Source organism: Ranitomeya variabilis, chromosome 1 (genome assembly GCF_051348905.1).
Source record: "Ranitomeya variabilis isolate aRanVar5 chromosome 1, aRanVar5.hap1, whole genome shotgun sequence".
NCBI lineage: Eukaryota > Metazoa > Chordata > Amphibia > Anura > Dendrobatidae > Ranitomeya > Ranitomeya variabilis.
In genome coordinates this window covers 695,878,281-695,904,860 of record NC_135232.1, presented here as the reverse complement: position 1 = coordinate 695,904,860, position 26,580 = coordinate 695,878,281, and the positions used below count along the sequence as shown (strand labels likewise).

At 42.2% G+C, this 26,580-nt stretch overlaps 1 protein-coding gene across 3 annotated transcripts in view; it reads left to right on the top strand.

The window, feature by feature from the left end:
• KIF26A (kinesin family member 26A) overlaps positions 1-26,580 on the top strand; it is a 187,403-nt gene that overhangs the window by 149,153 nt on the left and 11,670 nt on the right. For all 3 annotated transcript variants that reach the window (XM_077266570.1, XM_077266589.1, XM_077266580.1), the window contains exons 6-10: positions 20,992-21,201; positions 22,049-22,142; positions 22,580-22,842; positions 23,085-23,268; positions 25,018-25,177. In XM_077266570.1, coding sequence (XP_077122685.1) covers positions 20,992-21,201; positions 22,049-22,142; positions 22,580-22,842; positions 23,085-23,268; positions 25,018-25,177 — 911 coding nt within the window. The remainder of the gene's footprint in view (positions 1-20,991; positions 21,202-22,048; positions 22,143-22,579; positions 22,843-23,084; positions 23,269-25,017; positions 25,178-26,580) is intronic.

Sequence of the window (26,580 nt, the reverse complement as noted above, 5' to 3'; positions counted from 1 at the left end):
CCTGTGTGTCATCTCACCTATATATAGTATATATCTGTGTGTCATCTCCTCCTGTATATAGTATATACCTGTATGTCATCTCCTCCTATACATAGCATATACCTGTATGTCATCTCCTCCTGTTTATACTATATACCTGTAGGTAATCTGCTCCTGTATATAGTATATACCTGTGTGTCATCTCCTTCTGTATATAGTATATACCTGTATGTCATCTCCTGCTGTATGTAGTATGTACCTGTATGTCATCTCCTCCTCTATATAGTATATACCTGTGTGTCATCTCTCCTGTATATAGTATATACCTGTGTGTCATCTCCCCTGTAAATAGTATATACCTGTGTCATCTCCTCCTGTATATAGTATATATCTGTATGTCATCTCCTCCTGTATTAGACCTCGTTCACACGTTATTTGGTCAGTATTTTTACCTCAGTATTTGTAAGCTAAATTGGCAGCCTGATAAATCCCCAGCCAACAGTAAGCCCACCCCCTGGCAGTATATATTAGCTCACACATACACATAATAGACTGGTCATGTGACTGACAGCTGCCGGATTCCTATATGGTACATTTGTTGCTCTTGTAGTTTGTCAGCTTATTAATCAGATTTTTATTTTTGAAGGATAATACCAGACTTGTGTGTGTTTTAGGGCGAGTTTCGTGTGTCAAGTTGTGTGTGTTGAGTTGTGTGTGGCGACATGCATGTAGCGACTTTTGTGAGATGAGTTTTGTGTGGCGACATGCGTGTAGCAAGTTTTTGTGTGTCGAGTTGCATGTGACAGGTTAGTGTTGCAAGTTGTGTGCAGCAAGTTTTGCGCATGGCGAGTTTTGCGCGTGGCGAGTTTTATGTGTGGTGCCTTTTGAGTATGTGCAAGTTTTGTGTGAGGCAACTTTTGCATGTGTTGCAACTTTTGTGCATGTGGCAATTTTTCCGCGTGTGCAAGTTTTGCGTGTGGCGAGTTTTCCATGAGGTGAGTTTTGCACGTGTGGCGAGTTTTGCATGTGGAGAGTTTTGCGCGTGGCGAGTTTTGAGCGGCGACTTTTGTGTTTCAACTTTTATGTGGCGAGGTTGGTGTATGTGTGGTGAAATGTGCGCTGAGGGTGGTATATGTGTTTGAGCACGTGGTAGTGTGTGGCGCATTTTGTGTGTGTGTTCATATCCCCGTGGTGTGGTGATTATCCCATGTCGGGGCCCCACCTTAGCAACTGTACAGTATATACTCTTTGGCGCCATCGCTCTCATTCTTTAAGTCCCCCTTGTTCACATCTGGCAGCTGTTAATTTGCCTCCAACACTTTTCCTTTCATTTTTTCCCCATTATGTAAATAGGGGCAAAATTGTTTGGTGAATTGGAAAGCGCGGGGTTAAAATTTCACCTCACAACATAGCCTATGACGCTCTCGGGGTCCAGACGTGTGACTGTGCAAAATTTTGTGGCTGTAGCTGCGACGGTTCAGATGCCAATCCCGGACATACATACACACACACATACATACACACATTCAGCTTTATATATTAGATGAAGAACATACCGTACGTATTAGACTGCTCAGGATAAAGGGAGCACTTGCAACCGGGTCCTTGCTTCAGGGGCACAGTGACTGACTCAGCCCATAGTAAAGACAACTGAATAATCCTAAAAGAAAGTCATGTAATTGGGGCAGGCAGAACTATTTCCTGAAGCTATGTTGGGTGGATGAGGAGGTCGAAAAACTCAAGGAAAATGGAGGTTGTCTGGGGTTAGTAGAAGAACACTCGTATGACCAACAGCTCTCTCTATACCTATATACACTCGGCTCTATTGAGTATGCATGGGAAGCGGCAATAACCTCTAAAAGTAGTTTATTTGCCCTGGGAACAAAATGATTGACTGATGAAATTCAATATTGTCTTTAGGGGGAGACTTGGGAGTCTCTCATACACATTAAATAGTCGTCTGTCGCTGTTTGAGATTGCCCCAACAGGATAACCTCCACCCATATTCCCATTTAGGCAGGCCATACACATTTTTCTTGGATTCACCGCGACATACCTTGATCGGTGCAGCCACAGTTAGTAGTCCTTCTATAAAGGGGATACTTACATGCAGTGCTTTTCTATACGCAGACGTGCCCCACGCATGCACTGTGCTGCTCTGGTGGCATCGTGGGCCGACCGCGTTGCCGTGGAGATGGTTAGTGATGACGCACGTCGTCCTCCCCATCGTCCGTGGTGCGCGGCGGCCCGCCCCGCCCCCGGAGTGAACACATCATGATGGGTCAGCGCGCCGATTCGTTAAAGGTACTGTGCAGCATGACATAAATACCCCAACCCCTTCTTAATTTATTATGCCTCCTGACGAAGCCAAGGCGGTGAAACGCGCGTCGAGGCTCTCCTCTGCCCTGCCAGTCACACCCGCACTTCAGTGTCACCATGTCTCAAGGTATGATGATCTTCTAATTACTATTGGGATTTATCCTGGACCTCCTGACCTGTATAACAATCTTTGATTATGCTACTTGGAGGACTCATTTTGTTGGGCCAACTTATATCAATTTAGTCAGCATATATGGCCCTTCCCCCTATAGTACTGTTCACTTTATTTCTTTACCTGTTGCGGGTGTTCTGACCAGGACAGTTATGTGTTTCTCATTAGTGGGGTTGCTCCATGTCACCTAAACCCCACTACGTTTTTACTGTCTACTCCCTCATTGCTCACTTTGTCTATATGTATTTATCTATGAGATTCATAATAAAATATTTCGTATTTTTTCAGCAAACCCCTATTTTTTGTATGGATTTTTTATAGGGTTAAATTATCGACCAAATATCACTTTGGTTTTATACTATATATCTATCCATCTTTTGGTGTTTCTTATTGGTATTTAAGGCCATACACATTAGAATGATATGATTCTACCATACACAGGAGCGCTCGTTTGGCCGATCGCTCCTGTGTTCGTTATGAGAAAACTGACGATCGACACATTGGCCGGCGACTTATCTTAGGGACAACAAGGTGATCGGCAGTCTGAAATCGGACATGTCCGATCGACAACCCTAAACACATAAGACTGTTGGCCGAACCCATTGATATTAGTGGATTTGGCCGACAGAAGTCTAATTCGTATGGTCAGCTTTAGAGTGCATGAACATCATGGGAGGGAAAGAAAGTACAATCAGTGACTTCAACTCTGGAAGACTAAGTGCAGTCATGTATTGCATGAGATAATACAGATGCCCCCTGCCAAATGATCAGCGGGAAAGCTCCATTATAAAAAGTAGGTCTGCTTTAATGGGGCATCTCTCTAAGCAGAGCTCCTTGATGCAATTTATTATGTGATTATCAGTGTAATTTCACTGCCCGTCTGAAGAGGAGTTTTTTTTAATTTTTTTATTCCTGTTCGGAAGCAATTCACATTAGTCTTTTACTAATTGGATGTCATTTGCTCTCCAGCAATTCAGCAATATCAGCATTGCGCAAGATAAATATATAAATAAAAGGGTAAATCAGCATTGTAACCATGCGCCACTGATCACTGGTGCATTACGCTGGCCTATAATTCACAACGTGCGCTGTATACTGTATTTCTCTATTGTGACAACAGATTGGCATTGGCATCTTTGGGGAGAGTAGATTCTGTTCTCTAACTGCATCCCGTTGGCCAATTGTTATTCAGTGGAGTAAATACGAGGCTCCCGTTCTGGCATTGACTCGACTCATTATACCCATAGATATTGAAATCTTATTAAGTTACACATCCCCTTACCCTGACGTGCCCAGTCCTCATAATGAGAATCCACAATAAAATCATGTCTTCGCTTAGCAAATAAACCGCCAGCTGCGGGTCATGCAGGCAAATAAACAGCTTGTATGAAATATCTTCCATAAACCAATTTTGTAAGGGTTATGCATATCTGTCAGTTTGGATTATATGGAATGGAACATATTGGCACCGAGCATAGACATCCCTAATTAGATTGATGTTGCAGCAAAGTAATGAAGAAGAAGCTTTGTTGGGGATTGGGATGTACAGTACGAGCTGAAGACAAGATGTTAAAGGTAAACTGGGAATCTTAGAGGATGCGAACAAGTAGAAAGGTGATTGGATTGTGAATCTAGCCAAAGTGATGTCAGATCCTATATTTTGTGTGGTGTTATGATCAGAATTATGCACATTGAGAGTTTAGTTACATATGTAGAAAAACTGAGTAAATTGCTTTACAAAACTCATGATTATAACCCAAAGTGTTATTTGGGCTTGCAGACTTTCTTCCATTTTTTGATTAAAGGGAATCTGTCGCCAGCATTTGGCTCCACTTTCTGATAGCAGCATGATGTGGGGACAGAGACACAGATTCCAGCGGTGTCACTCACTGGGCTGCTAGCTGTAGTTTTGATAAATTCACTGTGTTCTCTGCTGCAGATCTACCAGTTCTCTGAGCTCTGTATAACCCCGCCCACACCACTGAACAGTGTACAGAAAGCTATCAATTAATGGTGGGGGCGTGGCTTGACTACTTGGCAGCAGGTCTACTAGTCTTCTCATGTTAATCTTCGGCTGATAAAACGGATTTTTTTTCCAGAACTACAGCAGACAGCCCAGTAAGTGACACATTGCTGGAATCTGGGTCGCTGTCTCTACATTATGTTGCTCTGAGATTATATGGCAAAAAGCTGATGATAGATTCCCTTTAAATTTGCATACTTGCCATTTATGAGCAAACCTTAGGGAGGGTTATAGTTGTAGCATGTTAAGTGCTCCACCAAAATTTTCTTCTGATAGTAATACCCTCTTTTCAAAGGTACACCTCTCTACACTTCTTCCCGCCCTCTGTAGGTGTGATTTGAAGCAGGGGCTCTATCTCCTCTTCCAGCATCACTTGGTTCTGCACCCCTATTTTTGCCGTGGAAATATGACTGCTGCAGCCAATCACAGATATGATGCAATGGCTAGTGGTTGACTGTGCAGCCACATTTCCATCTGGCTAGAAAACAAAGATCAATAGACTGACAGTAAATTGAGGCAAAGGTAAAAAAGGAACAGCAAAAATGAATAAGATGAATTTGTTTTTTGTTACAACATTTTGGAGTATGCCAAACAATTATTGAAAAAAATATTCAGGGGTGGATAATCATGTTCTGAAACGGCTTCCAAAAACTAGTACATTAGGTGTGGCATGCCTTTCTCTGAAATAATATCCATAAGTAAGCACATCAGGGGTTGCCAAGCCTTTTCTGAAACGGTGTCCAAAAATGAGCACATCAGGGGTGGTCAGTAGTGATGATCGAATATACTCGTTACTCGAGATTTCTCGAGCATGCTCGGGGGTCCTCCGAGTATTTTTTAGTGCTCGGAGATTTAGTTTTTCTTGCCGCAGCTGAATGATTTACATCTGTTAGCCAGCATAAGTACATGTGGGGGTTGCCTGGTTGCTAGGGAATCCCCACATGTAATCAAGCTGGCTAATAGCTGTAAATCATTCAGCTGCTGCAAGGAAAACTAAATCTCCGAGCACTAAAAAATGCTTGGAGGACCTCTAGCATGCTCGAGAAATCTCGAGTAACGAGTATATTCGCTCATCACTAGTGGTCATGCCTTTTCTGAAACAGTGTCCAAAAATGAACACACGTGTCTCTAGACCTCGAGTTCTACTGGGCTAGTTTATAATCCATCCAGGGGCATAGCTATACAGGGTAAATAAGTAGCATCCCCCTTGGGAGCTCTTCATGCACCAGCTCCAAGGGGGATGCTACTTATTTACCAAGGAGTTTCAAGTTATAATTTGAGCAAAACTCTAAAACAGGGAGGTAGTGCATGTGATTTAAAATAACCTATCTGGGTGCTGCTTGTGGTTGCAATATGGTTTTCACTTCCCTTCTCCCACACAGGACTGAATGGCCAGAAACAGATTCTTCCATGTGATAAACAGTCAGCCTATTGGGATTCTACTGGAGGACAGGATTTGCTGTAGCACTTGTTCACACTTTATAATTAATAGGCACAGTATTGACAATCCTCTAAGCTATGAAACAGTTAATGACGGCTGACAGAGACTCTTTTTTCTTCCATCTCCCTTGAAAGCTCTCGTTAGAATAATGCTGATGACCTTGGAGCATTGACTTTGCTTTTCCCCAGTTGCTTTATATGGTGGGATTTCAGCATTTACCACATCTATAGGAACATCTAAAAAGCTGACATTACAGATGTGCACTCTGCGTGTCTATACTCTGGATGCTGGAAGGAGCCGTGCTGATGGAAATGATGAGTAAAGGTCGAGATCAATATAGAATTTTCTTCTTCCTTGCCCAGGATTCGTAATCTAATAATAAGCGTAATGAAAGGAGAGTTGATGGTCCCATTTATCTCGACTCGGTTAGCATTATTTAGCTTAGAAAGCAGCAATTATCACTAAATATATGGAATAAAAAGACTGTCTAGAACATTTCATCAACTCATCTCCACAAAAATGCCAATAGGGGTTTGCAGAGTACCACTAGATTTACTGTAGTTTAAAGATGTCTGTTTAATTTCACTAGACCTTATATTACATTTATAGGGTGATATCTCATGACTAAACAGTGCTCCAATTAATATTCTAACACCCAGGACTAGAAAAAGGTTGGTGGAGACCCCTGGACAAAAACTTTGGTGAGACCCTCATTTTAAACTTTGCCCCCAAACTGGAGCTCACCAATTACTACCACATATAGGAGTGATGGACAGGCATGAAGATCCTCCTACACCTGTCGCCGTGGAAGTTCTGCTAGTCCAGTTGTGATTTTAATTGGCCTGTAGAGGGAGGGTGGTTGTTGAAAGCCCTTGGAAAATGTGAAACCTTTTGACCTCCGTATGGACCTCCTGGTAAAATTATCTACTAATGTGGAAATTTTGCTAGTCCTAACAGTTGATAATTATTACTCAGGCTTTTTGCCGCTTTCGAGCTCCAGAGCATTCAGTTTCTCCTGTATCAGTAGGTCACAGAGAGTCAGTATAAGAAGGTTGCTGTGTTGTATTGGCAATTGGTTCAATTCAAGAAGTTCAACCAAGACAACATCTTTTTTGGAGTTTTTTTTCCTAACACTTTGATTCCGTACTATAGTAAGGTGGGCAAAATGGAAATAATTTTTTCATTGATCCCTTATTCATTTTGTAAAGAAAGAATTGTGGAACATTCTAGGTTGAGCCCTCTAGCAGAGCACTCTATGGTAAGCACTCTAGGGCAAGCACTCTAGTAGAGAACTCTAGTAGAGAATTCTAGGGCAAATACCCTTAGTAGAGGTCTTTAAGTCAAGCACTCCATTAGAGGGTAAGCACTCTAGGACATGCACCCTAGTAGATCATGCTAGGGCACGTATTCTAGTAGAGCACTCAAGTGAAGCACATTAGGGCGATTACTAGTGAGCAATCTAGGGTGAGCACTCTAGTAAATCATTCTAATGGTAGGTGCACATGATCAGGAATTGGCAGCATTTTGGACGCAGCGCTATTGAACGCTGGTGAATCTGCATGTGTTCATTGAACCGTGCAGATTCACTGCATCCAATACATTGTACAGGTGAAATTTATTTTGTGGAGACTCGCGTCTCTGCATGATAAATAGACATGCTGTGGTCTGGAGAGATGCGCCGCATGTCCGTCTCCCGATTTCTTGAAATCCCATCCACTATGCTGTAACATCTGGACGCTGCAGGTTGGACGCTGCACAGGTACGCAGCATCCAACCAGCAGCGTTTAGGCTACGTTCACATTTGCGTTGTGCGCCGCAGCGTCGGCGCCGCAGCGCACAACGCAAACAAAAACGCAGCAAAACGCATGCACAACGCTGCGTTTTGCGCCGCATGCGTCGTTTTTTTCATTGAATTTGGACGCAGCAAAAATGCAACTTGCTGCGTCCTCTGCGACCCGACGCGGGCGCCGCAGCGACGCATGCGGCGCAAAACGCAAGTGCGCCGCATGTCCATGCGCCCCCATGTTAAATATAGGGGCGCATGACGCATGCGGCGCCGCTGCGGCGCCCGACGCTGCGGCGCTGGCCGCAAATGTGAACGTAGCCTTACTGACCGTGTGCACATAGCCTAAGGGAGCACTCTTGTAGAGCACTCTAGAGGAGCCCTTATGTAAAGCAGTCTAGTTGAGCCATCATATGAAGGATGTTGTGTTGCATGGACTACGAATCAATTCAGTCAGTTTAGCAGTACAACATACTTATGGAAGGACTAAAGTACGATACTTACCATTTGGAACAGATCTTCAATTTGATAATTAAGGTGATGAGGACCATATTTTGGACCATGAAACCAAATGTACGGAATATTCTTTCTCCTGTCTCTAATGCTGTATTTAAAAAAACATTGAAAAATGCAATAAAGCAGCATACCTCGTTCGTATCTGGTTACTTCTGTGTTTTCTTCTACAACCCTGTACTCAGAAGTGTCATTCAACAGCCTCGAATGAAACTGTGCAATCCTCGATGACAACCTGAGCCAAGTGAAAATGAATTTTAATTAGTCTTGTTCACCACACAGTCTGAATGACTTTTAGCCAAACACCTCTAAAACATTTCAAGGTTAAAAAAAAAAAACAACAGTGTGTGCAGAGAAAGAGGAGAGCGAAACGAAATTCATGAGGCTTTTATAGACGTTCAGCCTTGAATCTGTCACCAACAATGCACATACACTTTTGAAGCAGCAATTTCATTTATTTTAAGGCTCACTTAGTTTCTAGGACTGCCTTTTCCAATTCATATCACTACCGCAGCGGAAAGAGAGCATTGTACTCTATTAGGCAGTATATTCTGCAGAGCTAACGCAGAAGGAAGGGGTAACGTGACTTTTTTATGAAAGCTTTTAGAATGTGCTTTAGAGGGCCGCGAAAAAATGCGTCCAACACAAAGAAGAACCTTATTATTCTTTTAAGCAAATATACAGTGATCTTCTCAGAAGATTTTTCTTATTTTTTAAATTCTTTTATGTGAATAAAAAGGTCTTAAAAATTGATGTTCTTTCAAGTGAATTTTCTTTTATTATTTCAAATTGAACTGAAAATTTGCCTTAATACTTTTGTGAGGGTGGAAATACCAGGTAAAGGAATCCCACGGTAGCAGGTGTAATCAAATGGAAAATTTTCTAAAAAAAATGGCAGACGAATAAAATAAAGGAAAATGTTATTTAAAAACACAAAGCGTTTCTCCTATATCCAACCTTCTTCAGGGGTCTGAACCCTTACTTTGTGACGTGCTGCAAAAACATGGCTGTCCGAATCTATCTATATTATAATTGTCTAAGCGTCACTTCCGTCTGTTTGTCTGTCACGGAAATCCCACGTCGCTGATTGGTCGCGGCCGGCCGGCAACGGGTACAGTCCGGCCGCGAAGTCGCCCTTCCCTACTCCCCTCCAGTCAGTGCCCCATCCCTACTCCCCAGTCAGTGCCCCATAGCGGTTTAGCAGTCCCTTAAATGGACTGCGTTACACCGCGGCATAACGCGGTGTAACGTAGTCTGTTAATGCTGCTATTAAAACTGTGTGACCAACTTTTTACTATTGATGCTGGCTGTGCAGCATCAATAGTAAAAAGATCTAATGTTAAAAATAATAAAATAAAAAATTATTATATTCTTACCTTTTGGCACCTTTCCAGCTCCTCGCGACGCTCCGGCCCCCAGAATGCATTGCGGCATTGACTCGAGATCACGTAGCGGTCTCGCGAGATGATGACGTAGCGGTCTCACGAGACCACTACATCATCACGTGTTATTGCCGCAATGCATTCTTGGGACTGGAGCGTCGCGAGGAGCATCGCTAAATGCCTGGGCTGGATCCGGGGGCCGCCAGAAGGTGAGTATACAGTATAACTATTTTTTATTTTAATTATTTTTTTAACAGGGATATGGTGCCCACATTGCTATATACTTTTTTGGCCTGTGTTAGATACTACATGGGCTGTGCTATATACTACATGGGCTGTGTTATATACTATGTGACTGTGCAATATACTACGTAGCTGGACAATATACTACGTGGCTTGGCAATATACTACGTGGCTGTGCAATATACTACGTGGGCTGTTATATACTGCATGGGCTGTGTTATATACTGCATGGGCTGTGTTATATACTGCGTGGCTTGGCAATATACTACGTGGGCTGTGTTATATACTACGTGGGCTGTGTTATATACTGCATGGGCTGTGTTATATACTGCATGGGCTGTGTTATATACTGCGTGGCTGGGTAATATACTACGTGGCTGTGCTATATACTACGTGGCTGTGCAATATACTATGTGGGCTGTATTATATACTAGGTGGCTGTGCACTATACTACGTGGCTGGGCAATATACTACGTGGCTGTGTTATATATTACGTGGGCTGTGTTATATACTACGTGGGCTGTGTTATATACTACGTGGGCTGTGCTATATACTATGTGGCTGCTATATACTACTATACATATTCTAGAATACCCGATGCGTTAGAATCGGGCCACCATCTAGTATGCCATAAGTGTCTAGGAGCTTCAGCCCCATTGGTTCTTATACAAAGCCATGGTGGTGTTATGTAACATGCCTGGGTTATATTAGGGTACTTTTTGATACCTCTTTTGCAGGCACCCATAGAAGTGCAGGTAGCCTTTAAATGGAATTTGTCACCCCACCAGGCGTTTGTAACTAAAAGAGCCACCTTGTGCAGCACTAACGCTGCATTCTGACAAGGTGGCTCTTTTAGTTCTGGTCCCTGGCACTGCTGCAATAATCGCTTTTGAAATTTGTCCCTCATACCGTGAAATCGCCAGGGGGGCAGGTCTTTCCCCCCTTATCCTGAACCCTCACAGCCATCACTCATGGCCTCTGCGCGCCGGGTGCCACCTCCTCTTCCTTCATTAGCGTCCCCAGTGCCTGCGCTGTTATTTTTTTTTTCGGGCATGCGCAGTTGTGCTGCCCTTCGAACTCGCAGCGCAGGCGCCGGGAAAGCTAATGAAGGAAGAGGAGGTGGCACCTGGTGCGCAGAGGCCATGAGTGACGGCTGTGAGGCGTCTGGATTAGGGGGGAAAGACCTGCCCCCCTGGCGATTTCACGGTATGAGGGACAAATTTCAAAAGCGATTATTGCAGCAGTGCCAGGGACCCGAACAAATGGAGCTACCTTGTCAGAATGCAGCTTTAGTGCTGCACAAGGTGGCTCTTTTAGTTACAAACGCCTGGGGGGGGGGGGGTGACAGGTTCCCTTTAAGGGGTTGCTCCACCAGGGGCATGGCTAAATGACCAATTGGTGCAGATGCCATATACTACATGTTTAATTGAGGGAATATATCCATGCTGTTAGTAAAATTCGTCCCCTATCCTTCTCTCATATTGCACTGTTTAAGGATCCAATCTGCATAATTGTAGATTGTGTCCCCGTGGTTCCTTGCTATGTACCCATATCAGCCATGTGCAATGATAAGGTTCTGATCCCTAATATTCAGATTTTTTAAATATTTTTGCTTGATGGATTAGGAACTTGCTTGCATGTTTTTACATACAGGCTGAAAGTGCACTGGGGGCGTGTCACTGCTGCTTCTTCTGAGTGCATAGCTACACCCCCAGTGCACTTCCAGACAGATTTGCATATGGCTTCTACTCTAGATTTGTTGTGAATGGCACATCATATCTCTACAAAAATGTATGAGTTTTTAGCAGGGGACAAGCGCCATACCACTACTTCTGTGCCGACAGGTTCTCTTTAAAAAAACAGCAAAGGGAGAATCAACCTAAAATATACAATATAGATCAACACCAAGCTATGGAGTAAAACACTCATCCAGGCCTTATTCTATGTTATTAGCTTAACTGAATTATTGACCCAAGGTCAGAAAAAAAATGCAATTTTGTAAAACTACTGTCCTCCAGCTGCAATTTGTGTTAAAAAAAGCAAACAAACAAGCAAAGTATGTTTTGCTCACTCTCCCGGGGTCCAACGCTGAGTCTCCGCCACTATTCCCGGTATCTGTTATTGTGTGCAGCGCCGACGTGGCATTGACAGAAATGCAGCCAATCCGTGATGGCAAAATTCGCTTAGCTTGCCGATTGTCTGCAGCACTGTTAATGTGTCGTCAGCGCTGCAGACAATAACAGACACTGTAGCAGCGTTGGTGACACAGCACAGGACCCAGGGAGGATGAGTAAAGTGCTTTTAGGTGTTTTTTTCTTAAAACTTTACCTTCTGTAGCTACATAGGTGTATTAATATTTTATATTATGTTTATTTTGAGATTACATTATTAATATTTTTGTATTAAATATTAAGAGATAATTTTATGAGATCTACTTTTATGAGCCTAGTATATTAGGTTTACTGGCCCCTTAACTAAAGCCTTCCGAGATAAATTTAGCATAGATTTTCCCTTTAGACACCCCAACATGGGGAGGGAATCGGGTTGGTGGGGGTTTTGTCATCCCTTCTCAGTGGTTTGGTGTCAAATCAACTGAGTGACAGAGTCTGTTATTCGGTCTGAAACGAGGCCTGTAATAACATAGTCACGTCAGTGCTTATATAAAGGAACAAGCTCCTCTATTGTGGTTCTTCAATATAACCAGTGACCCCGATGTAATGTCCGCACCCTTGATTGTGAGCTCCCTTTACATAGGCCTGGCATGGCGTGGTGCAGATCTAAAAGGTAAAAGAAAATGGTGGAGAATTATAGGCAGGGAACACAATGAACCCTGAATAGGGCCAGATTGTCCCTCAGTTTGACAGTTTACTCAACGCTCCTCAACAACAGTCTGCTGCACTAAAGCTTATGGCCACGATGAGTTTTCACACCGTCCGACTGGCCATGAGCCTTTGTAATTGCATCTATGCTAACAAAGAGATTTTATACCAACCTATTGGTTGTGGCCACCAGTCATTTTAGGTACCACCTATATGGTCAGACAGCTTTCCTTGACTTCTGAAAGGAGTAGAGAGTTTAACATTACAAAGTTGGGCAAATTTTGTTATTCGGGACTCTAGGAAAGACTGATGACAACCCTTGTGAGAGCCTTAATATTATCTAGTTGTCAAATGTCTGTAATTTCTGTAGTTTTTTTTTGTAACCACACTCCACACTCATAAATTGATTGTCGGTCGTTAAAAGGGGTAAACCAATTTACATAGGTGACACTTTTCTAAAAACCCTCTAATACAGAAATCAGCAGCACAAGGCAAACAAAGCAGTAGCAGCAGTATTTCCCACACCGCCCAGGAAATCAATTCACCTTCTTCTCTCCAGGAAACACTTGTAATTACAGGGAGCTCATGCTTAGTCTGTAACTTCAGAGCAGCGGGTCAGACATAGTGCAATATATTACTGTTCCTTAGTAATCAAGGGGCACGTTCTTACAAGTCATAGTGTCTGCTTCCGTAAATTCCTACAAGAGCCCTTATTGATATTTGAAAGGGTCCTCCCAAGGAAAGCTTCTATTTTCCAGACTTACCTATATTTAAGAGAAGACAGTCTATAATTTTGCCAGTGACTACGGACATAAATGAGCCCTTTTTAAAGGGAACCTGTCAGAGGGTTAATACCTGTAGTTCTGTTCTGTAGAGAAGCAGAGTATATTTGCCCTATTATCAGCAAAGCTGCTAAAGCTAAGGCCTCATTCACATGCCCATTTTTTCCATGTACGAGAAAAATGAACTGATTGTATTGATCAGACTTTGTTCAGAGTGTGGTCTGCAGGTCTTCCATTTTTCTTATATATGACGTGGAGAAATGGCAAAAAACCGACTTCACCTTCCCCATACTGGCAGTCTGTGTTTTCACTGACATAGTGACTTGCATTGCCGATTTTTATCTTACCCCCGGGTCCATCCGAGAAGAAGAAATTGGACATATGCACAGCCCAACAGAATATCAAAGGTATGAATGCTATCCTTAAAACGCTTTCATATGCAAAAATTGGACGTGTTAATGAGCCCAAAGTGGGGCATAACTGCGCATGCGCAAAATTATGTGATGACAGTTATAGGAGGATGTGAATCAATCTTGATTCAAAAAAGCATGAACTTGACAACTTGACATGGTAGCATCCACCTCCTTGACTTAAAAGGACTAATGAGCATACATCATCAGGACTCTTCTTCAGCTACTAACTCCGGCCATACACGTTAGATGGATATAGCCTGAATGAAGCTTCAACTGATTGTTCGGCTGACAGCCATCTCTCCCATACAGTGTTCATTAGACCGAGCGCTCCTGTGTTCTCTATGAGAAAGCCACCGACTGACATGTTAGAGGCTTATTTCCGGGAGAGCAAAGAGATCGGAAGTCCAAATCGGACATGTCCAATCGACATCTCCCGCGACAGTCAGTTGGCCAGCGTCCCCATACACATTAGAGGGTTAATAACAATAATAATAATTTTATTTCTATAGCACCAACATATTCCGCAGCGCTTTACATTTTAGAGGGGACTTGTACAGACAATAGACATTACAGAATAACAAAATTCACATAAAAGAACAGATACCAAGAGGAATGAGGACCCTGCTCGCAACAGGGAAGACACGAAAGTGGATGGTAACCATTGCTTGTATTGTACGGTCCAACCATCAATAGAGTGTTGGCCATAACCGTTGGCCAACATCAGTCTAATGTGTGTGGGGGCCTTAATAAGAACACATTTAATTACTGCAGATACATAACTATTATCGTAAGTAGTTTTGCCGATTTGGGGAACAAAAACCATCTGATAGGCTCCCATGAAAGGTGCATGTGGTGGGGGGAAGACAGTATGGATTCAGAGTTGAGGGGTTTACAGTCACATATGCAGATACAGTAGATGCTAGCGCCAGCCTTAGGTGGTACAGAACAAGAAGTGTCGCACATGGTATATTACTTATCACTATAGAAAGGGAAACCACTGGCCTTGATGGTCTGAGCTTGCACCCTCAGTCCTGCTCATGTTGTCCCAACCTATAGAAAGGCAGTGGCATATAAGGCGGGTACAGTTTCTAGTTTTTGGATTGTGTAATGTTTGTTACAATGGTCTTACATCGACACTGTAGGATTATGGGAAATTTACGGTACAGCATATTGTCACTAGAAGGTACCAACCAACAAAAGGCATGTCTGACAGATGATTGATAATGTGGTAACGTGCAAATAATAGAGATGTGCTTACTGGACTTCCTCCTTGCCCTTGGTGTGCCTATGCAAGTCAGGGACCATAGAATGGTAGATTTGGAAAGGACCTCCTGGGTCATCTGGTCCAACCCCCTGTTCAAAGCAGGATTGACTAAACCATCCCAGACAGATGTCTGTCCAGACTTTTTTTGAAGACTTCCATTGAAGGAGGACTCACCACCTCTCGTGGCAGCCTGTTCCACTCATTGATCACCCTTGCTGTCAAAATGTTTTTTTTTTCTAATATCTAATCTGTGTCTCCTCCCATAGGAGGGGACACAGGCAGCAAGGAAGAAGAATGCATGCTAAATCTAATTTTTCCCCAATATTTTGCAATATTAATTTACACTGCCCTGAAGATGGTTCAGGATAATCCTTTCCGCTTGTTACATAACACTCTGCTCCTGAATCTCCCACTTAATTTACTGTTGCAATTACCTTGAGTTGAGATAATTACCAAATGAAATCATTGTTTTTAAACATCAGTTAATGAATTCAGCACAGATACCTGCGGCGGATCATTATACAGAATTTCCAGCCATAGATAAATTCACACCGAATCATGAGATTCTCCAGATTGTGCATTGTGAAAACTGAGCAGAGTAATACTAAGGACATATGAAGTCCTCTGTACGTCAAGCAAGAATTGACCCATTAATTCACTGACAGCTAGCTAAACATATATGCAAAATATATTAAAAAGTAGCAGAACGTTTCAGGGTAAAGTAATATTTATATAAAAATAATGCAAAACCGTTTCAAATGAATCTCCACAACATTCAGTGTGAATTTATTTCTTCAAAGCGAGCCCTTCATTGAAACACAGTGCAATGATCCAATATTGGCTACCATAGGTCACCACTAGAGGGCCCTTACTGTATACAGTTTTATTATTGAGCTCAATGTATAACAAGTATGCAGCTAGCTCCTAAGCTCCCTCTAGTGGTGACTGCAGACAGCAGTTTTTACCATTTATATCTAGAGAAGATTTGTATTAGGAAAACTGAACTCTAAATTCCATCATTGTAAATTGTAAAATGAATAAAAGCAGGATTTTCGAACTTTTTATTGGGAAATAAACCTGTTGGGCTTTGTGTTCCGTAGTTTCTGATTAAAGTGGAAGCTCAGGCTTGAGATACACCTTTAGACCTGTGACCTTCCATGATAAGCACTCTTATGTAAAACCAGCTCACGCACCCTTGGAGCTTAATTCTGCATATATTACAAGGCAGCAGATGGGCTGCTGGTGGGGGGACCTGGGTTTCTCAAAGTACAGAGTAAGTAATTAAATGTATATAGAAGATACTTGAGATGGATTTGGTGCCTGCATAACACAGTCATAAAATACAAGAAATATGAGAATACAGTCTCTGGTGTATACTAGTCAAGAGATATTAGCATATATAAAAATGGGTATATGTATGTTATTAATTAAAGCCCCCACCCTGCTGTGATTTATTGATTGATGTACAAATTATGCTTCACTCTCTGAGAATTCTTAAATATGACTAATAAAAATATAGCAAATTCTTATTTGGCATAAGAAAACCCAAAGAATAAACACAATTATACTAAGTCATGTATATTATACTAGGGAAGCATGCTGGCACCGCAGAGGTTAAAAAATAGCGCAGTTAAAGTGGACAAAATAAAAGTATTCACACCCTGGTAATAATCATTCTGGATAATCGCTGCCTACCTATTCTTTGTTTGCTTTGTCCTGTGCCCCCTCCACTTTCCTTCTCATTTACTGTGTAGCCAGAGGTTAAGCCCCTAGGCAAGGAGTGCACCGAGGGTCTCTGGACACATTATGCATCCAGCCAGATGAATGTGGCACGTGAGATGCAGCAGGATGGAAAGCTAGTCTGGGTTTTTGTTCACCCTTTGCATCACTCCTTGTTTTATCTATCATTTAAAGGGAACCTGTCACCCCCAAAATGGAAGATGAGCTAAGCCCACCAGCATCAGGGGCTTATCTACAGCATTCTGGAATGCTGTAGATAAGCCCCCGATGTATCCTGAAAGATGAGAAAAAGAGGTTAGATTATACTCACCCAGGGGCGGTCCTGGTCCGTTTCTGGTCAGATGGGCGTCGCGGTTCGGTCCGGGGCCTCCACCTTTCTTACGATGACGTCCTCTTCTTGTAGTCACACTACGGCTCTGGCGCAGGTGTACTTTGTCTGCCCTGTTGTGCGCAGGCGCCAGCCCCTGGGTGAGTATAATCTAACCTCTTTTTCTCATCTTTCAGGATACATCGGGGGCTTATCTACAGCATTACAGAATGCTGTAGATAAGCCCCTGATGACGGTGGGCTTAGCTCACCTTCGATTTTGGGGGTGACAGGTTCCCTTTAAAGCGAGCTCCCCGATAGTCTGCCAATAGAAACGTGTTACAGCTTTAAATCTTAAAGGGAACCTGTGACGTTGTACCTCCTTTCTGGTCTGTGGACATTATCATATACAGAAGGAAGAGCTGAGCAGAATTATATAAAGGTTTATTGGAAAAGATTCAGCGTAAATTGTATTTTATTAATTGAATTCCCTGCTGTTTGTATGCATAGGAGTCCAGCGGGCGGTACTACCCAGGAGTCCAGTGTGTGGCCCTACTCAGTGATTGACAGCTAGCTATGCCTGCAAGTCATACAAGGAAGACTGTCAATTACTGAGTAGGACCGCCCACTGGACTTTAATTGGATTTCTGGGACATTAAATGATTAACCAAATCTTTTATAACAAAAATGTGTATCAATCCGATCAGTTTCTCCTGCTCCATAACATCTTGCCTGTAGATCAGATACTATTTTCAACATGCCTGGTTCCCTTTAAAATGGGTCTGTCACCCCCAAATCACTATTTAAATAAAGCTGTAGCCATACAGGGGCATAAGCCCCTATAAAAACCACACAACTGTTGTAGTAAATGCTGACTTTGTTGTACCTATATAAAGCATATAGTCTGATATCAAATTGGGGTGTTCGGTGCGCCTCTGCCATGGCCAAGTGATTTGGTGTACCGTTCCACCCTTTTAATTAAAATGAACTGCTGCTTCCCTTTGTGTTGGTGGAGAGAGCGAGTGCTGCCTAAATAGAGTGCTCGGATGTGTGCACACAGTGTACCAGCAGGAGCCATGATTCCTCACAAATAGAGTGCTCGAATGTGTGCACACAGAGTACCAGCAGGAGCCATGATTCCTCACAAATAGAGTGCTCGGATGTGTGCACACAGTGTACCAGCAGGAGCCATGATTCCTCACAAATAGAGTGCTCGAATGTGTGCACACAGGGTACCAGCAGGAGCCATGATTCCTCACAAATAGAGTGCTCAGATGTGTGCACACAGTGTACCAGCAGGAGCCATGATTCCTCACAAATAGAGTGCTCGGATGTGTGCACACAGGGTACCAGCAGGAGCCATGATTCCTCACAAATAGAGTGCTCGGATGTGTGCACACAGTGTACCAGCAGGAGCCATGATTCCTCACAAATAGAGTGCTCGAATGTGTGCACACAGGGTACCAGCAGGAGCCATGATTCTTCACAAATAGAGTGCTCGGATGTGTGCACACAGGGTACCAGCAGGAGCCATGATTCCTCACAAATAGAGTGCTCGGATGTGTGCACACAGGGTACCAGCAGGAGCCATGATTCCTCACAAATAGAGTGCTTGGATGTGTGCACACAGGGTACCAGCAGGAGCCATGATTCCTCACAGTCCTCTCTGCTGCGGCCGCCCGCTCCTCTGATTCCGGCCTCAGAGAAAGGACCAGAGGCTGACGGTCACATAGATGACAGGTCTGTGAGCACGGATGCGGGGGCTCCTGCTCATACACCGAGCACTGTCCGTCAACACAGAGGACAGTGGCACGGCATGCAGAATAGACCCAAGAGTGCGCCACATCTCTAGGCCACACCCTAATTTGCATATCAAACTAAAAGCTTCTTGGGCACAATAAAGACAACATTTAGTACAACAGAGTTATGATTTTCTAGGAACTAAGTTCCTTATATGACTATGGCCTTAGGTTAAAATAGTGACTTGGCGTTGACTCTCTTTAGAATTATTACTTGTAGGGTGGTATTATTTAGACATTGTTAGTAGATTGCTTTACACATTGTGTGGGTATTTGGTCACTCGGTATCAGAATTATTTGAGCTACTTAACCCCTCTTCTCCTGGAATATAATAAATCATGAGAACTGCAGTTCTGGCAAGCCACAATACTTTTATGTCTTAGTGATAGCATGGGCACTTGGGCTGTGCCATCATTTGCAGGTACCAGCTGTGTTATTCAATTTACACTATGCCCTGTTGGACAAAATCAGAGATAATTTAGGTCCTAGCCACTCTACACCTTAGATGCTGCAATCAGGGCAGACCTTGCCATCTAGGAGGTTAGACAGAAAAATTCATTATGGCTTATCAAAGAAATGTAAGTACTGTGCACTATTGTTCGGGTGACTGATGCACACCTTGGCTCTGACCACTGGAGCATCTATCGATCTATCTATCTATTATCTATCTATCCCATATCTATCTATCTATCTATCTATCTATCTATCTATCTATCTATCTATCTATCTATCTCATATCTATCTATCTATCCATCCCATATCTATCTATCTATCTATCTATCTATCTATCTATCTATCTATCTATCTATCCCATATCTATGTATCTATCTATCTATCTATCCCATATCTAATTATCTATCTATCTATCTATCTATCTATCTATCTATCTATCTATCTATCTGTCTATCTATCTATCTATCCCATATCTATCTGTCTATCTATCTATCTATCTATCTATCTATCTATCTATCTATCTATCTATCTATCTATCTATCCCATATCTATCTATCTATCTAGCTCCTGTTTTTCCCCACTTCAGATTTGGTTCACATAATACTTTTAGTGACTATAGCAAGTGAAAAATAATTGGCTACTTAGATGTAAGTGTAAAAGAAAATTATTCCCAAGCACATGTAAATCAGATGGAGGTGGAATACATCCTTTGACGGCGGCTGCATAAGCCTCATTCTATAATATACACTTGAGAGTTTCTGTTCATTCATTTTCCTGACCACATGCGGCAATGCAGATCCAACATCTCTTTTTTCCTTACAGAATATAAAGTCTTTTTACAACATATAGAATTCAGTACTTAAGCTCCAGGCGACTGATGAAGATGAGATTGCAGGCTATGTTTGACCTTACCAATTACAATTTCTGTGATGATTAATTCTATAAAATTGCGTGTTAAAGACTGAGTATGGGAATGCACTATGATGTTGTAATTCACATTTGACTAATAAAAGAGAAATAGACCTTGTAACAGAAAGTCCATTTTACATCCACTCATGGGAATGTTTTTTAATGGAAACTGGTCATGTTACCCTTAAAGGAGCTGTCTCATTTAGAAAAACTGTTTCAAATACCCTATTATGAAATGCTGAATGAGTACCTTATTGAGGCCACTTTTTTTGCACAAGAAGACCCATCATGTGGACAACCCACTGATTTCCATTGCCTTTATGTGTAATTCTTCATTCCACCTGCGGAGGAGCTATAGAGGAATGAAACACTTTCTGCAGATTCCTCCACAGCTCACAGCTGTACCCTTGAGGCAATTATCTTTATGGAACTCTTCTAATGAGAAAGGAAGTTCTCGTAAGCGAACAACTCTTTTATGATATGGGGTCAATTCCATGAATTGAATTAAACAAGTGTGCAGTCTCTGCTCAGATAACACCATCCTCACTAAAGATGCCATTTTTTGAATATACCTTTGCAAAATTCTAGGCTACTTTGCCCCCTCTACCCAAACTCATTTCTAAAGCCTTGTGGTTGATGGGTTTTTTTCAGGTGAAAGTCATGCTTAGGATCTGTCCTTCTCAAGGAAGTCATGATACATCTGAGTCTATGTCCTTTTTAAAAGTTGACCCACGGAAAAAACAGATCACTTTATATGATCCATCTACTTGTGGTCCCTCCATTTCTGGACATAGAAGAGGCGTTGTTGCTGCTCCAAAGATGTTTGCCTTCGATTCGGTGTTCCCTCAAGACTCTTCTCAGGTGGGTCAAGACCATTTGCATGTTTACAAATGTAATAGTTTCACCCTGGTCTTTAGGAATATTTTTTGTTTTGATGGCATTGAGATAAATATTGTAAATCAGACTTTCGACCAGTTATCCTAGAATTGTCAAGATTGCAAATTGAAAAACAAAAATAAGACCCAATTGTGATCATACCACTTACGGTAAATAAAATATTTCATGTAGCTCATCCTTCTTGATGGTGGTGTATCATGACCAGTTTTCTTCCTCACTTTGTGGGAGAGAAACTTTCATGACACTTATTATCCCAACGGTCTTGATTCCTAAAGATGACGATACACGTGTGAAAGCTGTTGGCCAAATGTTCGTTAGACATCTACCACTCCTTACTACTCCATACTCATGATTGCTTGAGCCAAGCGCCAAACACCCCTATCAGTGGTTTATCACATCTAGAACCAAAAGGATCAAGTGTTAAAAATTCCAACTGCCAGATCCGTCTCTTCCCCAGCATCATCTATTGCGAATTGAGTAAGAAGGCTTTCCATACACATTAGATCTGCTCTTCCTGTCGAAATTGGTGGATTCCGCCAATTTACATCTAATATTGGGTCCTTAGATGGAGATGGAGCCCTGTATTCATTCAAACCACTCATAGGGAGGACAAATGTTGACCATAAGATATGTCTCCTCATCACGAACCCCATAGTAGCTGTAGAATCCTAGTACAGGTTTGATGAATTGTGTTATACTGTTAAATTGTGGCACTGTTCAAAAGATGTTCCCACCTGTTCTGAAAGTCACCATAGATGGCTCAGATACACGATACTAATAGGGCACTGTACATTTCTTGATCGTACTCTAGGCTGAAGTTTGCTCCGGGACTGTTGCAGAAGTGATCCAGTCTGTCGTGAATGGTGCAGATGGGTGCATATTTTGCTTTGGTCATGTCAAGCTCGGTAAGCTCCCAGATTTGTTACAGTTAATTATATGTCAGTCTGTTAATTACATGCTGTCGGTATCTGGTTCGGCAAACATAGTGAAAGCAAATAGATTATAGCTTTTAATTAGTTACAAAACTTGCTTCAATTAATTTCTCCTCCAATGTTACAATATCAATTGGAAGTTATCAAAATTCCTAAACATTGTAAAGGATTGTATTAACTTTATATTATAACCTCATCATGCGCTCGTATCACTATAATTCATAGCGAATGAAAAGACAAATTTTTGCTTGTCGAAGAGCCGAAATAGATTCTTGGAAAGAAAATGATTCCAGATTTTCTTGGAATTGGCCGTGATATTTATAGCTTGCAGATGGAGATTTGTATGACAATGAATGGCTGACTCTACATCGAGATGACTCCATTGTCATCTAATGGCGCTTTCTTTTTAGGTAAGACGTATACGATGATTGGCAAAGATGCTTCTACACAAAGCCTCGGCATTATACCCTGCGCAATCTCCTGGCTTTTCAAACTAATCAACGAGAGGAGAGAAAAGACTGGAACTCGCTTCTCGATCCGGGTATCTGCTGTTGAAATCTATGGCAAAGATGAAAATCTAAAGGATTTATTAGCAGAGGTAGCCACTGGTAGCCTTCAAGATGGACAGTCCCCTGGGGTGTATCTCCGAGAAGATCCAATATGTGGAACTCAGGTATAATAACCTTCCATGGATTATTTATTTATACATTTTATTTCCAAATCTCCGATTTTGTTTCAAATCTCTTTCTTTTCAGCCATTATAGATCTGATGAAACTCTCTCTTGCCTAAAAGCCAGAATCCCTTGTCCCTAGCTATCCATATTTGTTTTTCTGATTGCCCAAGAGAGTTCAGCAGTTGAGATTTTTTTCTCACCCTCATCCTAATTAGGCGATTTCTTTTTGCTGTGTTTTCAGCTTCAAAACCAGAGTGAGCTGAGAGCCCCGACGGCAGAAAAAGCCGCTCACTTCCTTGATGCTGCCATTGCTGCAAGAAGTACCAGTAAGGTGGATTGTGAGGAAGAAGATAGGAGGAACTCGCATATGCTTTTCACCCTTCATATATACCAGTATCGTATGGAAAAAAGTGGAAAAGGAGGAAGTATGTCTATAGGAAGCATGCATCAAATCCTGATCTTTTGGGTCTCGATGTTTGTAGTACTGTTACATTAATGGCCCAATATTTGCAGAACAGAAGTGCTGACCCAATAGGAATTACCTTATGGGTAGTATCTGGAAATAAAAAGGGTTGTCCAAGACTGGAAAAATATGGCTTCTGTTTTCCAAAAACAGCACTACACTAGAGATGATTTACAGGACCCTGGTCTAGCGGTCAAGTCAGTAGTCTGTGTCTTCTGGTATGAAGCCCTGCAAACTGCCTCCTACCTGCCAGAATCAATGTCGCCTCTTCTGATTTGCAGGCCCTGTGCAATGTCACTATTGCACCGTAACACAAGCATGATGTTGGACCTGGCTTAAAGGGGTTGTCCAAATCACGATCAACCCCTTCTCAAACAGCATATTTGCCCTCAGTTAAATAACAACTCTTATACTTGCCTTCCATTTCAGCACCGTTCCAGCAGTGTCAGCACACAGTGTCCCAGGGATTGCTTCCCACTGTTATGTCATGCGATCCCTGCGCCTTTACTCTTCCCCATTTCAGCTCTGACTTCCTCTTAATGTCTGATTTGTCCGAAGGCAGGGAGAGTGAAGTCAGCACTGATTGGGCGCAGGAATCGTGTAACATAACAGTGTGATGCAATCCCCACTGGAATCGAGTGCCGACACTGTTGGAACAGCGCCGCCACTGGAAGCGAGTATAAGTGTTGTTATTTTACTGGGGGAAAACATGCTAATTGAGAAGGGGTTGTACCAGTAGTGATTATTTTGAGGTTGTCGATTACGGATTTTGACTTGTGCTTAGGATCGTTATCCATTTATAGAAGCCCTCCTCTTCCTCTTTTCAACTTCAGCTTTTTTACATAATCAGAAGAGATACCAAAGATGACTCACGTAGGAGGTCACAGACTGACATGGCAGCTCAACCAGTGTCCTGCAAATCTTTTTGCTCATCTCTACACCACACCTTTTTGTTAATGGAGTGCGATGTTGTAACTTAGTTCTATTGACGTGAATAGGGCTGGGCTGCAGTACCACAAACAACATATGGATAGGTGGGGCGCTGTTTAGTGGTTTGATATATTTTTTAAAATCAACCATGTTTTTATATTTCTGAGTGATCACAAGTCAACTCTATTCTTATTTTGTCTCAGCATTGTTTCCTGTGTTGTGAAAAAACTTAACAGACCTTTGTATCACAAATGCAAAAACCAACAGTAGGAATGGATAATTTAGTTGTTTTTTTTACAGCTCCCCCATGAATTTAAGTTGGACCATTTGCAAATGTAGAACAAATGTGGACTTTGCATTAAGAGGCAATAAATTAGCTCTGTGTTACAGGTGCACAAAAAATTAACAGGTTGATGAAAAACAATGGCGCTTCCTACTCTGAACATTAGAAATACAGTTTCCGCAAGGTTTATGTGCACTGGGGGAATAGAGAAATGGAAGGATGTGGCTGTAGGTTTAAATAATAGCTGAACTTTGTAAGGTTGTAAAGTACGGAAAGGTCAAGTGCTGCACTTTCCTCCCGAGATATCGAGTAGCAAACATTGATGGCTGCAGTATCTTTACATCATTATCATGGTAAAGCCGACAACTTCAACAATACATATGGTCCCATGAGGAAGAAAACATCTCTGTTACTCACCAGGGATTCTGTTTTTATTAATATCTCATACTACAGCTCTAATTTTACATGATATGTAAAATAATTTTTCTCTTTCAATAGTGTCGGGCGGCCGCAGCCGATTGCACCTTATTGATCTTGGGAGTTGTGAAAGAGTGCTGAGTAAAAGTCGTGATGCCGGAGGAGGCCTCTGTCTATCTCTGAATGCCCTGGGTAACGTCATATTAGCTCTTGTGAACGGTGCCAAGCATATCCCATACAGGTAAGTCTGGTGTGCCCAACGTCTGCGGGAGTCCTTGGACACCTTATAGCTGTAGTTAACGTATTATATATGAAAGGTAGTGCTATGTGAAAAGTTATTCCGATTCCGTCGGACACATCTGAGCTTGGGTTGATCTCACATGTACTGCTTTAAAAATCACAAATTTTACCCAAAATTCGACATCCCATTCTGCGTTATTACCCAAGAGGAGCTTTAATGCAGTTTCTGAACTAACATGTAGCAATAACTATAGGAAAAGCAGAGCCATAGTAAAGATTTCTTCCACTCTGGACAATGATTTTTTTTTTTTTTTTATTCCTCACCCCCAGCACTCATCTTCCTTGTCATATGCACTGGTTAACTGGTTGGCTCTTTAGTTAAGCCCATGGTATAACTTATAATGAGGCCTCTACTCTACCATGGGCCTCAACAACAGAAAGATTAAGGATATGGAGGACTTACAATTATTTTGACCTTTTTTCATCCTTTCCTTCTTTCTTGCTCTCCCAACAATTTTCCTTTATAAGAGAATGCCAGAGTAAGCGGACTTCAAGTGCGATGCTGATTCAAGAACGAATCATAAAACAAATTAGTTGAAGGTGGCTGTGGCCCAGTATCACACATCCAGCCCATATTGATTTGAATAGGTGGCGGATGTGCAGTACCAGACAGTGGCCGCTATACATTATTGGAGCGGTACTGTTTAGCACCGCAACTTAGCAGTTCTGGGCACCGCCGATATCGGGAACAGCTGATCAGCTGAGGCAGGTTCAGGTGTTGCACCCCTCCCTATCAGACATCGATGACCTATCCTGAGGATAGACCATTGGTGTTAAAGTCCTGAACAATGCCTTTAGTGCTTGATCGCACAGGGCGTAACTAAAGTAGAAAATTCAGACGAGCCATGGCACCAAAACAGCAGGTTCTTCATAAAAAACTTGATCTTTATTCCATATAAAATAAAACAAAGACAAAGAAGGCAATTTTTTGGCCATAATTGGCCTTTCTCAAGCCTAAAAAATACAACTCTACTGTTGGAGGGTGCAACTAAAAGTACATATACCTCCAATCTTTCCTAAATTCTGCTGCCCCACTAATCCACCTGTCCGCCCACTATTCCCAGCCTCTCCTCTCTGTCAATCCCTGTATTGGCTCCCAGAAATTCAAGTTCAAAACCCTAACCATGACATACAAAGCCATCCATACAACATGCCTCCTCCGTACATCTGTGACCTAATCTTCCGGTACTTACCTACACGCAACCTCAGATCCTCACAAGATCTCCTTCTTTGCTCCCCTCTTATCTCCTCTTCCCACAATCTCATACAAGATTTGTCCCATGTATCCCCCCACTCTGGAACTCTCTACCTCAACATATCAGACTCTCGCCTACTGTGGAAAAC